The 12,634-nt window shown below is 35.4% G+C and overlaps 1 protein-coding gene across 2 annotated transcripts; it reads left to right on the top strand.

Moving 5' to 3' along the window:
• The first annotated feature begins 1,011 nt into the window (after positions 1-1,011).
• Positions 1,012-11,764, top strand: LOC132603989 (agamous-like MADS-box protein AGL70). Of its 2 annotated transcripts, XM_060317295.1 has the most exons (7): positions 1,018-1,342; positions 8,879-8,957; positions 9,628-9,683; positions 9,756-9,855; positions 10,365-10,406; positions 11,176-11,217; positions 11,305-11,764. In XM_060317295.1, exons 1-7 carry the CDS (start codon positions 1,158-1,160, stop codon positions 11,410-11,412), a joined length of 612 nt encoding a protein of 203 aa, XP_060173278.1. In that variant the 5' UTR covers positions 1,018-1,157; the 3' UTR covers positions 11,413-11,764. The 2 variants fall into 2 exon arrangements, with proteins under 2 accessions (XP_060173279.1, XP_060173278.1); XM_060317296.1 differs by lacking the exon at positions 10,365-10,406 and having other exon boundaries at positions 1,012-1,342.
• Positions 11,765-12,634: the final 870 nt, after the last annotated feature.

Here is a 12,634-nt window from a genome sequence, read left to right as displayed (position 1 = left end):
TGGGGGTTGGCTTCCTTACATCAAGAACACTTTGTAATAGCAATATATATACAAAATCTCTCTCTCAAACACCTGATTTCGGTCACATTTATTGTGTTCATTTCTTGCATTACTTCAATCGAATAACACTCACACATTAGTGAACATACAAGTATATAGCAAACCATCGATTATCATTGCTCTCGTCGTGTTATATCTTTCTTTTATCAAGTAGATTGAGACTTAACCACATATCTTATACCCACTCATAAATTTAATTGATTATCCAAATCCGAAATAAACAATACTATATTAAACTTACCCAGTACAAAGAACTACAACAATGTTATCCTTTCCTCATCATCATAGCTTAATGTTGCTCTCTCTACTTTTTTGCCACGTATTCAGCCAACTTGGCCGATAGTCATCTAATTTCCCCACCTTCTAGTTGTTCACTGGACTTGGACCAACTTGCTCCCTCGTCTCATTTTATTCGAGGCGTTCTACTGGCCATAAAATTTAAAAAATAACGAAACATTTTTAAAACTTCATAACACATTATAAAAATTTATGTGGCTATAAATTATTTTAAGATAAATTTACAGTTAACCTATCACTCCTTCCGGATCAAAAAGAGTTTTCACTTAGTTTTTTTTTTTTTAGTGAAGAAAAAAAAAGTGTCTACTTATCAAATCAAGAAAAAATTAACCTTTATCTTTTCAAATTTATTCCTATTAAGTGTTATGTGATCAAGTTGCAATACCTATTTAATTAGAATCAGTTTAATCAAATTATCTAAGAATTACTATTATCTTAATGGATAAATGACTAAATGAGCACTCTTTTTAATCCGGAAGCAACATTAAATATATAAAGATATCAATTCTTTTTTGAACCAACCAATTAAAAAGAAAAGGTGTCATAGATAGAGGGCTTACTAGTTACTGCTAGTAATAAGTAAAAACAGAGCAGGAAAAGATGGACGAAAGGGGACCCAAGAGATTTAATTTGAGTGGGGAGAGCATACGAGTATAAAACAACATAAATGGGAACTTTACAACAACCAAAAAAAAAAAAGAGGGAAAACTGGATGGGAGCAATGGTGATGTTAAAACTAGAATATCTTTTTCTGAGAATTTTCTATTAGGGCCTAGACTTGGCTTAACAGAAAAAAAAAAATGGGGCGAAGGAAGGTAGAAATAAAGAGAATCCAAGATAAAAACTCTAGGCAAGTTGCTTTTTGTAAACGAAGAAAAGGCCTATTGAAGAAAGCCAAAGCACTCTCAATTCTGTGCGATGTTGATGTTGCTGCTGTTATCTTCTCCAATAGTGGCAGGCTCCACGAATTCTCCAACGCTAACAGGTTTTCATTTTAATGCACTTATTATACTTATATGCTCCAGACCCATGTTGTGTAATTTCACTGTGTTGTTGTTGTATTATACTTATCTGAAAGGGTCTAATTAAGTATTTGTATAATTTTCCCTAGATTATTATCGTGGATCATGATTATACTGATACGTGTTGACATGTCAGGAAGACTAGTTTCTACCTGACACGTTTATTAACTAAATGATTTTTAGCGGTGCAGGTTTTGGTATTTCTATTTGAGTTGATCTTACTGATGCCTAAGAGAGCTTACTTTTTTTTTGCATGTGAAATGCAAGGATGTTAACATAATATACGATTCGGAATATGCGGATCCAACTAATTTGAAAGCTAATCAATTAATCCCTTTGTCCCAATTTATACGAGGGTTAGATCTATTTGGATAGTCAAACGACTCTTTCTTTGGCTCAATTTCAAACATAGATTATTCGAGTATTTTATAATAAAATTTATATATTTGAAAACTATATAAAAAGTGGTATACGTCTGCATAATTGATAATTCATAATATATAAAAAGAGTTGAAGAAAATCATAGTCAAATAAAAAGTTGTTTGACTCCCAAATAGGTTAACCCTCTTATAAATTGGGACGGAGAAAGTAATAAAAATAATGAGATAGTATTCCAACCAATATTACTGAACAAAAAGAAGGTATTGCCTCAATTGAATGTGTGTGGTAATAATTGATAGATGAGCCCAAAGAGTTTGAGAGTATAAGCGAAACTTTAATGAATTTTATACAATGATTACTTCTATCCTTATACAAGAGAGTGTAGTAAACTCTCCTAAATTTAAGGAATTAACCTAACCTGATCTTGTGGATAAGATTAGATAAATAATTCAAATAATGTAACAAACTAAATCCAATCCTAACAACTTGATAACAACTCAAGTTGGCTAAAGCATCAAAGAAAAATTAGCTTAGGCATTGACTTGATGAGAGTGTCTGCAATAGCTTCGTCAATGGTAGATAAGTATTTCATAGTCATTCCATCGGATCTTACATTGTTGCGAAGATAATGAAAATTCACTTCAATGTGTCTCATCTTGTTGTGGAGAACTTGAATTTTGTGTAGGTGTGAGATGCCAATATTGTCACAAAAAAAAGGCTTATGTGAGATATAATATCTTAGTTCATCGAGTAAATTTTGGACTTGCGTGCTCTCAACAACATTAGTCACTGATTTGTATTATTCTTCAATTGAAGAACAGACAACTGATCGTTGCTTCCTGGAGGACCCACAAACGGGGAGGTTTCCCTTAAAAATCATATACCTAAAAGTGGAGATTCTATCAACTGGATCCCCCCCCCCCCCCCCCAAAGGAAGCATCGACATACATAGATAAGTTCATGTCAGGATGACGAAGAATTTGTAGTCAAGAGGCCGTGGACGATTTGAGATATCGGAAAACCCTTCTTGCCACCTTCCAACGCTACAACTCAAGACATGCATAAACAGGGATAGTTTGTTTAGTGCAAATGAAATATCAAAATGTGTTGAAGGATGTGTTGCAACTTATATGTGCCGGTTAAGGGTTGCATCATCGGGGATAAATTATCAACTGCTTTCGATGGTGAATGGGTGTGGTGATCCCTTTGCATTCGGTCATATCCAGTTCTAATAGTATCTCAAGGATATACCTATAGGACTTTGATAAGATAATCCCATTGCGAACATATTTAACTTCAATCACCAAAAAGTAGTTAAGTTTGTCATAATTGATGAGAAACTGGTTGAGGTAAAGTTGGTTAATAGTAGTATTTGGTTGAGGTAAAGTCGGCTAAGGGTAGTACAGAATCTGGGCATGGCCACTCATATTGGTTCACCTATGAGTGGACACGCCTAGATTCTATACTGCAACAACCAACTTTACATTCAGCAAAGTCTCTAGTCAATGTGGCAGACTTAACTATTTTATAGAGATTGAAGTTAAGTATGTTCCCAATAGGATTGTCTTAGTCGAGGTACATACTTGAGATACTCTTAGAGCTAGATATGACTAGCAAAAGTGTCACCTCACCCATATGTTCGAGTTCACCACTGAAAGTAGTTGATGGTTTACCCTCTGTCGCTGCAACCTTATATCCCCGCACACTTGGTAAGTTGCAATAGTTGTGTCTCAATATGTCTTGATATTTCATTTATAGTAAACAAACTATCACAATTCATGCATGCCCCGAGCTTGTAGTATTGGAAGGTGGTAAAAAGGGTTCTTTGACATCTAAAATCATCTGCAACCTCTTGCTTACGAATTCCTAGTCATCCTGACATGGACGTATATGTGTATGTTGATGCTGACTGGGCGGGTGATCCAGTTGATAGAATCTCCACTTTTGGATATATATCTTTCTTGGGAAAACCCACTATTTAATGGACATCCAAGAAGCAATGATCAGTTGCCCATTCTTTCATTAAATCATTAATGCAAGTTAGTAGCTAATGTTGCTGAGATCACGTGGGTCCAAAATTTACTGGATGAACTAAGGTTCCACATCTAAACAAATAACCATCAATCTTAGAAAACCTTCTTTGTTCGCTAGCCTTTTTTAAGTGCTCTTTTTTTTTTAGTCTCTCATCCTCACAATAACTATCATCAAGCCTGCTTACATTTTTATATGCCTTAGCTTGCTGACATTTGGTGTAGTGCTCCCCAAGATCAACATCATTAGGAGTTCCTTCGAACTCTCAAATCCCACCTAGCCTTTTTAAGTGCTCTTTTTTTTTTAGTCTCTCATCCTCACAATAACTATCATCAAGCCTGCTTACATTTTTATATGCCTTAGCTTGCTGACATTTGGTGTAGTGCTCCCCAAGATCAACATCATTAGGAGTTCCTTCGAACTCTCAAATCCCACCAACCTTGAAGTGAAAGATTAATGAAAGCATATCTCTTAAAAAAGGCATCGACAAGTGCATTTTCCTTATCCTTTCTATATTGAACTATATAAAAAAAGGCGTAATACATAAATAAGCCCTTAAATTTGGCCTCAGCTGGCAAGTATGTCCTTCAACTTTGAGTGTGCACGAGTAGCCACCTCAACTAGTATAAAGTTGAACAAGTAAACACGAATGCTGACGTGACACTGATGTGTCAATGATGTGGCGTTTCCAAAATTTATATGCCACGTCAGTGCCACATCAACATTTGTGTTTACTTGTTCAACTTTATATAAGTTGAGGTGCCTGCATGTGCACACCCAAGTTAGAGGGGCTTACTTACCAGCTGAGGCCAAATTTGAGAGCATGTTTATGTATTATGCCTATAGAAAAATATTCTAAAACTCCAACCCACTTGGCATGACTATTGTCCAGCTTATCTTGGCTTTCTAAGGAACTTCAAAGAATTGTGATTAGTTCTTACAATAAACTCTCTGTGTCAAAAATAATGTTGCCAATTATCTATAGTCTGTGCCAAATCAAAGATTTCCTATATATTATATTTCAAATTTCCTCCCTTAAGCTTCTAACTAAAGTAGGCTAAACGCTTTCCTTCTTGCATTAATACGACTCGTGTGCCAACTTTACTAGAAACACACTCAATCTCAAAGACTTTTTCAAAGTTTGGTAGTTATAATAAAAGTGGTGTGCCATCCTTAAAAGCTCATTTTTGCTCTTCACCCTAATAAAAAGATTTGTTCTTTTGTATCATTTGATGAGTCAAAGAAGAAGCAATAGACTAAATTCTTAACAAATCTCCTATAGAAACTCGCTAAACTATGAAAGTTCCTTATGTCGCCTATAGACAGAGGTGTAGGTGAATCTCTAATAACTTCAAACTTAGATTCATCCATTTCCACCCTTCTAGCACGAACATCAAAGCCAAGAAATATCACTTTATCCACATACAAGATACACTTTTTCAAACTAGCATAAAGTTTCTCATCTAATCTAGAATACATCAAAATATCATCAAAGTACACAATTATAAACTTGCAAATGAAAGGTTTCATGACATGATTCATAAGGCGCATAAAAGTGTTATGTGCGATTGCACATCCAAATTAGACATTACGAACTTTTCATACAAATCAAATTTTCTTTTGAAGATGATTTTTCATTCTATCACCGGGTTTCATCTTGATCCGGTGGTATCCAAATCTCAAGGCAGTTTTTTTTTTAAAAAAGTTGGAACCATTTCACTCATCAGTATGTCATCAAGCCTAGTTATAAGGTGATGATACTTTACCATGATTTTGTTGATAACTCCACAATCAATATAGATTCACTAACTTCCACCCTTCTTTGACACTAGGATCATGGGTAGGACACTAGGACTAAAGCGCTCTCTCACTAACCCCATCTCAAGAAGATAATCAACATGATTTCACAATTTTTTGTAGCCTCTGGGTTGCTCCTATATGCTGCTTGATTTAAAAGTTGATATGGAACAAAGTTAATTTGATGCTCGATTCCCCTCAAATGTGGTAGCTCTTTGGCAACTCGTTCGACATCTTTATAATCTTGCAAAAGAGTAGAAACAACACTAGATAAAAAAGGGATGAATTCATTAAAAGTCAAAATAATCTTTATGCGTAATAAGTATAACATATGGTTATCCTCAACCTCTTTCAAAGCACTATGATGACTAACTAATAACTCACTTTTTCTTCTTCGCTGAAATTACCATCATGTTATAAATGTGAAAATTTTCCCTCAGTTTCCCGCATACTCTCACTTCTTACCTCTCTTAAGGTGCCACTATTCCCATTTTCTATCTCTTGCTTCACCTTTTTTCCTTTTCCTTCAACTCTCTTATTTCTTGTAATCCTTACTGACCTCTAATGGAGTCAAAGGTAAACATGTAAATTTACACCCATCTTTAATAGGAGAATATTTGTTAATCTTGACATCATGCCTTGTTTCTCTATGATATTGTCTATATCGGCGTAGAAGCAGTGACAAGCTTGCATTGGCACTATATCACACCAAACCTTATCATAATACTTACCAATATTGCACTTGATCATTACTATCTTGGAAACTTTGAGTTCCCCATAATCGTTCAACCATTGGAGTCTTTATGATGTAGGACGTTTCTTTGTACGCAAATTCAATTGTTCTACCAAAGTTGCACTTTTCATATGCATAACTACCAATATCAATGATAGTTGAGCAAATATATCTGATAATATTGCATCTAGCATGAAAATTCTCTCTTTGACCTTGATCTTGTACCTTCTTAGCCAAGGCTTTCGCAAGTCTCCTTACAACCAAATAGCGCTTTGGGCCATCTTCTTCCCGTTCTCCATGTTCACCTTCACTTTCTTCTCCAACATCTTCAACATCTCTTTCAACACTTCCAGACTAAGGATCTAAGTAGATTGAAGTATTTCTTAGGTATTGAGCTTGATCAGTCTAGATCCAGTATTATTATTTCACAACAAAAGTATGCCTTAAACATTCTTGGGAAGACATGAACTATAGGTTGTAGACCTATTGATACTCGTATGGATCCGTATTCTAAACTTACGCTGGGACAGAGGGAGCCTTTTAGCGATCTTGCAAAGTATAGGCGGTTGGTTACTAAGTTGAATTAACTCACAGTGCCTAGACCTGACATTTCCTTTCCTGTAAGTGTTGTAAGTCAATTGATGGACTCTCCTATGATAGTCATTGAGGCACAGTTATATCTCATTACGATATATAAAAATAGCCTCAGGCAAAGGATTACTCAGATTTATTAGATATACAGACGTGGGTTGGATCGCCTTCTGATACATGTTCTACATTTTGATATTTTGTTTTAGTGTGAGAAAAAATGGTGTCTTGGAAGAGCAAGAAACTGGACGTGGTTGTTTGATATATAGTGTAGAAGTAGAATATCGAGCAATGACTGTAACAACTTCTAATCTAGTCTAGATCAAACATTTGCTTAATTGAAATTTGAAGAAGTCAACAAAGATGAAACTTGTGTGTCATAATTAAGCAGCCCTTCATATTGCATCGGGTTGATCTTGAGGAAGAACTTCTCTTGATCAGTTCACCTTTGCTAGAGAACTTTGAGAAAGACGATGTAGTCAATGTCTTGATCTCCTAGTGAATCTTCCAAGATGTGTTCCATGAGAGGCTAAATGTATTGTGATTGACCGTCATTTAGTCAGACAAAAAAAAGCTCTCAGGAGATATTGCTATAAATTTGTACAAGTCAAATGATCAGATGTTTTCATTAAGTCCCTCACTGATACTATTAATAAGCTAGGTACATATGACATATATGCATAGGCTTGAACGAGAGTATTAGATAGTTCATGCATGTAGTATGCATTGGAAAACATGTAGTATGTACCGTGTAAAATAAAGGTATTAATAGAGCACAATGTAACACAATAATTTTAACTTATCTCAATAATATTTTTCCCATGCCCTTATTTCTCATACCAAGCTTGACACCTGATTCCTCCCTCTTGGTGGAACTTACGGCATGAGCTCCTTAGCCTTGCCCATGTGAGCTACACCAAATGGCGGGTGATGGTCAGGACTTCTGTTCCATTGCCAAGGCTACCTCCCTTGCTCTGTAAGCCCTTCGCGGGACGGCCCTGAACATTTCCTTGATTTCCAGCTTATATTTTTTGCTTCTTTTGATCACTTTGCCACTTCAACCCACCTTTAATTCATACCATAACTAATGTACTAGTTGTTGCCTATTTACTCATCTTTGGGTCTTTGATCTCTATCTATCAATTTATATTCTCTCTCTATTTTATTTTCCTTTCAACGTTCACTTTATCGTTATTTGTTCGTCATCATTTGGTATCATAACTTATAATATGTTTGCTATTATTACATCCAATAAATTTAAGGATTTGAACCACAGAAACCATTATCTTGCAAAAATAACTAAACACCACAGTTGATAGCTTGAGCTTCATTAGGTCCATTGATTTGATGTTAATACAACATGATTGACATAATAGATTAATTGCATTTTTGCATCCTCCTCCCCATCTTAACTATTTGAGAAATTTCTTTAGCCGTATGAACTTCCATGTAGTTGAAGTTAGTGCTCGATATTCTGTTGTTGCTCAAAATTCCGTGTTTGCACTTGATAAAGTTACTACATCTTCTTTCTTTTTAACTTTTCTAACATACTAGATTTTCTCCAATTACAAAACAGTGCCCTAAAGAGAATCATTTGTGCCAAGGAGATCTTATTCAGTTTGCATCCGAGTATCCATTAATATTTGGATGTCTCTTGTCAAATTGACCTTTGATGTAACTTAGAATACAAATCACCCCATTCTAATGATTGTCACTAAAGGTGTTAAATGAGCGGGTTGGGCTAAATTTGAACAAATCAAAATGGACTGAGCAAATAAATGAAGCCTGCCCTAAATTTAGTTGGGCTGAAATGGGCTAAACCATTGGTCATAATCTAATCCGCCCAACTCTTACTAAGTTTTGATTTCTTTGTTTGATTCCTTAAGTTTCCTTATTTTTGTTTTACGTATTAAAACTTACCATAATTGTACTTACCCACCGAAAGCATATCTGATATTATATGTTCCAGTGTGACAGGGATACTTCAACGATACAAAAGCCACGTCGAAGCAGAAAAAGAGATCTCAGCAGAAATCCAGGTCGCAGAGGTATTTGATTAGTTGATTGCTATCAACTTATATTCTGGTGAATTAGAACCCTCTTCGGATACTTGAAAATAAGTGCACTGTGTGTGCATATTTTTAAATTCTCAATTAACTTGGTTACTCTTGCCTCGATCTGATGAGTATTAAGTAACTCCGAAGTTGCACCCTTCCAAAAAAAAAAAAAAAAAAATGTAAAAGAGCAGCCTTGAACTGCTCAGAGATCAATATCTAATCTGAACTATGGAACTGTGAAATATATGTGACTTCCTGCATTTTTAATAGGTTCGAAGATACTACATATACACGTTAGCTTTGGTGTGCCAGCTCCCGGACTGGAAGATCCAAATTATTAATGATGCCTACTCTTAATCATAGTGCATCAAAGATCATGCAGCTGTTCAACTAAATGTACTATCAAAAGAAGTCTTCTTGTTGCTCGACTAATATAAGTTATGCTAGAAACGCATAGTATTTCATCAAATCCTGGAAGCATGCTCTGACTAGTTCATTTGTGTAGCTAATAGAGTTGATTAGTAACTTATCATGGATTTCATTGCGTGCTTTGCAATGTATGCTCAGTAATCATTTGAGTTTAATTCACTGTTTATCTTAAATAATCATACTCAAATTTTTGTGCTGAAAAGTTTTCTCTATCATTCTGAGGTGGCAATAGCACTCAAAATACTCAAGGTTTATGACAGTGGGAGAACTGTTACAAAGAACAGAAAGGTACTGATCTTATACTTCATTTTTGTTTCTTAAAGCTTATTGTACCACTGATGGTCTGTCTCAATTTCACAGGCAACTTGAGGAAACTAATGCTGATGGTCTCACTGTGACTGACCTTATCCATTTGGAAAACGAACTTCAAACAGCTATAATACAAATCAGATCCAGAAAGGTCTTTCTACATTCCTCTGTTTTAGACCATGCATATGTAGGAAAACCTATTTGGTTCTAGTAGTTGCTTTACTAGATTTTTCTGGCCCTATTGGAATTGCATCAATTGGAACTCTGGTGCTGAAATATACATAAAATCTACCAGTTTCCCTTCTTACTGCCTTTGGATTTAGTAATATTAGAAGTTGTCACAATGTCAATGTGTTTTTCAGACATGAGAACCCTTGCTAGAGTACCTCAATGTTGTTTCCATTCACCTCTCGTAACTCCATATGTTCTAATGCTTTTTCCATGATTTACTTTCTCAACCAAATTAAATGGCAAGAAACCATATTTGCTAGTGAACTCATCCAGATATTTATTTTTATTTTTGTTTACCTTCACTATGTCTTTTTGCATTTTTTTTAAATAATGTTTGAGTTTAGTACCATAATTTCAGTATTATAGTATGGTTCCCTATGAGTTAGTACCTCAGAACAAAGCAAATCTGAATAGTTTGGGTTTGTGCAGACAAATATGATGCTTGAATCTGTTAAGGGTCTTCATCAGAAGGTAAGTTTTCATTTCCATTGGCACATCATTGCTTATTTTCTGATAAGCCATCCTAAAAACTAGTTTTTTCCTTCACCACTCGTCAGCATTTCCTAAGTCCTGAGTTTGGTTTCTCTGGCGTTGATTCCCTGAAATTGGAATCTAAGATCAAGGTGCATTTGGTTTAGGTTTAGCTTATTCAAACCTTCATATATCAGAAAACTAGCATCTTTCATCCTTATGTTGCTCGGACTCTTCAAAAATACACCAGGTGTGTGTCTGGATCATTCAAAAGCTATGTATTTTGGAGGATCCGACAAGAGTTCGGTAGAAATTTTTGAGGGTCCGAGCGACAGTATTCATTTAATAAACTATACAATTTTGGTGTTGAACTTTTCTTCTTTTCCGGGGTTATAGAACAGACCATCCTTGGTTTCAATCGAGGACTAGTCACTAGTGCTTGCATGCTGTGTGAATGTCAAATATTGTGTAAGCTTATTGTTGGAAGGAGTATAAAGGGGCACAAAACATCCACTTGTCCTCGTAAGTCTCTTGATAGGCTGGTCTAAAAGTATGTTAAGACTTCATACTCTAGGCTTCTCTTTTTATCAAATCTCATAGAATTGTCTACACTCCTTCAAGTCAACGGAGTTAATAGCATCCATGGTTTCTACAACTCTATGTGGCTTTGTAATCAACAGTTATTATCAGATATCTTTAATTGTTTTAGGATGAATTAATATCATGTTAAAATTTTCCATTGGACCGCACATGATATCCCTTTTTGCAGGAAAAACAGCTGCTAGAGGAGAACAAATTTCTGGAGGACAATGTAAATCTTACCTCACAAAATCTGCTATCACAAATTAGACCTCTTTTAAGTGTTTTCTAACTAACTAATATGCATATGCCCATACAGATAGCTAGGATCAAGAAAAACAGAAAAAAGATGGCTACGGATTTCACTGACCTTCCACCACCCCACATAATTTGTGGACAACAGAGAGTGACTCTCAATTTCTTCTAGTGATTTTGTCAAATAGCCTTGCTGTGGCTCCAGGCGAATAACCTGCAAAGGATGGTTCCTGTATTTACTATCACGTCGTACATGAAATAAGCAAAAGTAAGGTGTCTTCAGAAATAACTAACAATATTGTGCAATTTCAGTAAAATTCTTTGAGCCGAGGATGTCTCGGAAACAGCCTCTCTACCTTTTCAAGGTAGGGGTAAGGTTTGCGTACACATTACCTCCCCAGACCCTACTTGTGGATTTCACTGGGTTTGTTGTTGTTGTTGTTGTTATTGTGCAGTTTCAGTAGAACTAATTGTTCATCTGTATGACCGTGTAATTGAAAAGGTGAAGATGAACTTTGGCCCTCCGGTTTGTGTTTTACATGTTCAGTGTTTTTGTTGCATGTCATGACCTTATTCTTGGATGACGATTAATTTATTTCTGTACTTGACATATACAAGAGGGTGAGTTATATGAGCTTATGCTTTTAGTTTTCTGAAGTTGTATAATGTGCTTGAAGCTATTTTTAAGAATTAAATTCATTCTTGAGAAATACTCTACACACTATATATGCCATGGCTGCTTCACATAGTTTGAAATTCTTATGCTATTAATTTCCATTCAATATTCTTGGGAACTTGCTTTATTATATATTACTTTGAAGTATTCATGTCAGAGCTAACAAGGGATGAAGATTCTCCAATTAGACCAGTGGGGTAGCAGGAAAAAAAGATTAAACAGATGAAATTTGCATTTTAAAAAGAGTATAATCTAATCATCAATATGAGATCAAATAGATTTGAACACTCAAAACCAAAAGACTTAACAAAAAATCAAGAAAACAAAAAGTATTGTGCTAGTGGAACTTACAGATTGATGAAGAAATAAATATAAGGCAGCTGCTGACTTTCCTCTCACTGCGGGTTACTATATAAGGAGAAACCATATTACAGTTCTTTATATGCAACTCAGAGAAAATATATTGCTATTTAACTGGAAACTCAGATGGCAATATGGTCCCAACTACACGTGGAAATGAACCAGGGAATGGTTATAAAGAAACACAAGTGTTCGGTGCACTAATAATGCCCAAAAAAAAACACATAATACGTAGACTAGGATCAACACCTATAAAGCTGCTATATATGTACATAGAGGAATTTACGACTACAGTATCAGACACCTGACGACTACGTCCACAAATTAATAGAACCGACTTGGACTAACCTGGCTCCAA

Source organism: Lycium barbarum, chromosome 7 (genome assembly GCF_019175385.1).
Source record: "Lycium barbarum isolate Lr01 chromosome 7, ASM1917538v2, whole genome shotgun sequence".
Taxonomy (NCBI): Eukaryota; Viridiplantae; Streptophyta; class Magnoliopsida; order Solanales; family Solanaceae; genus Lycium; species Lycium barbarum.
This window is presented reverse-complemented; position numbering and strand designations above follow the sequence as displayed.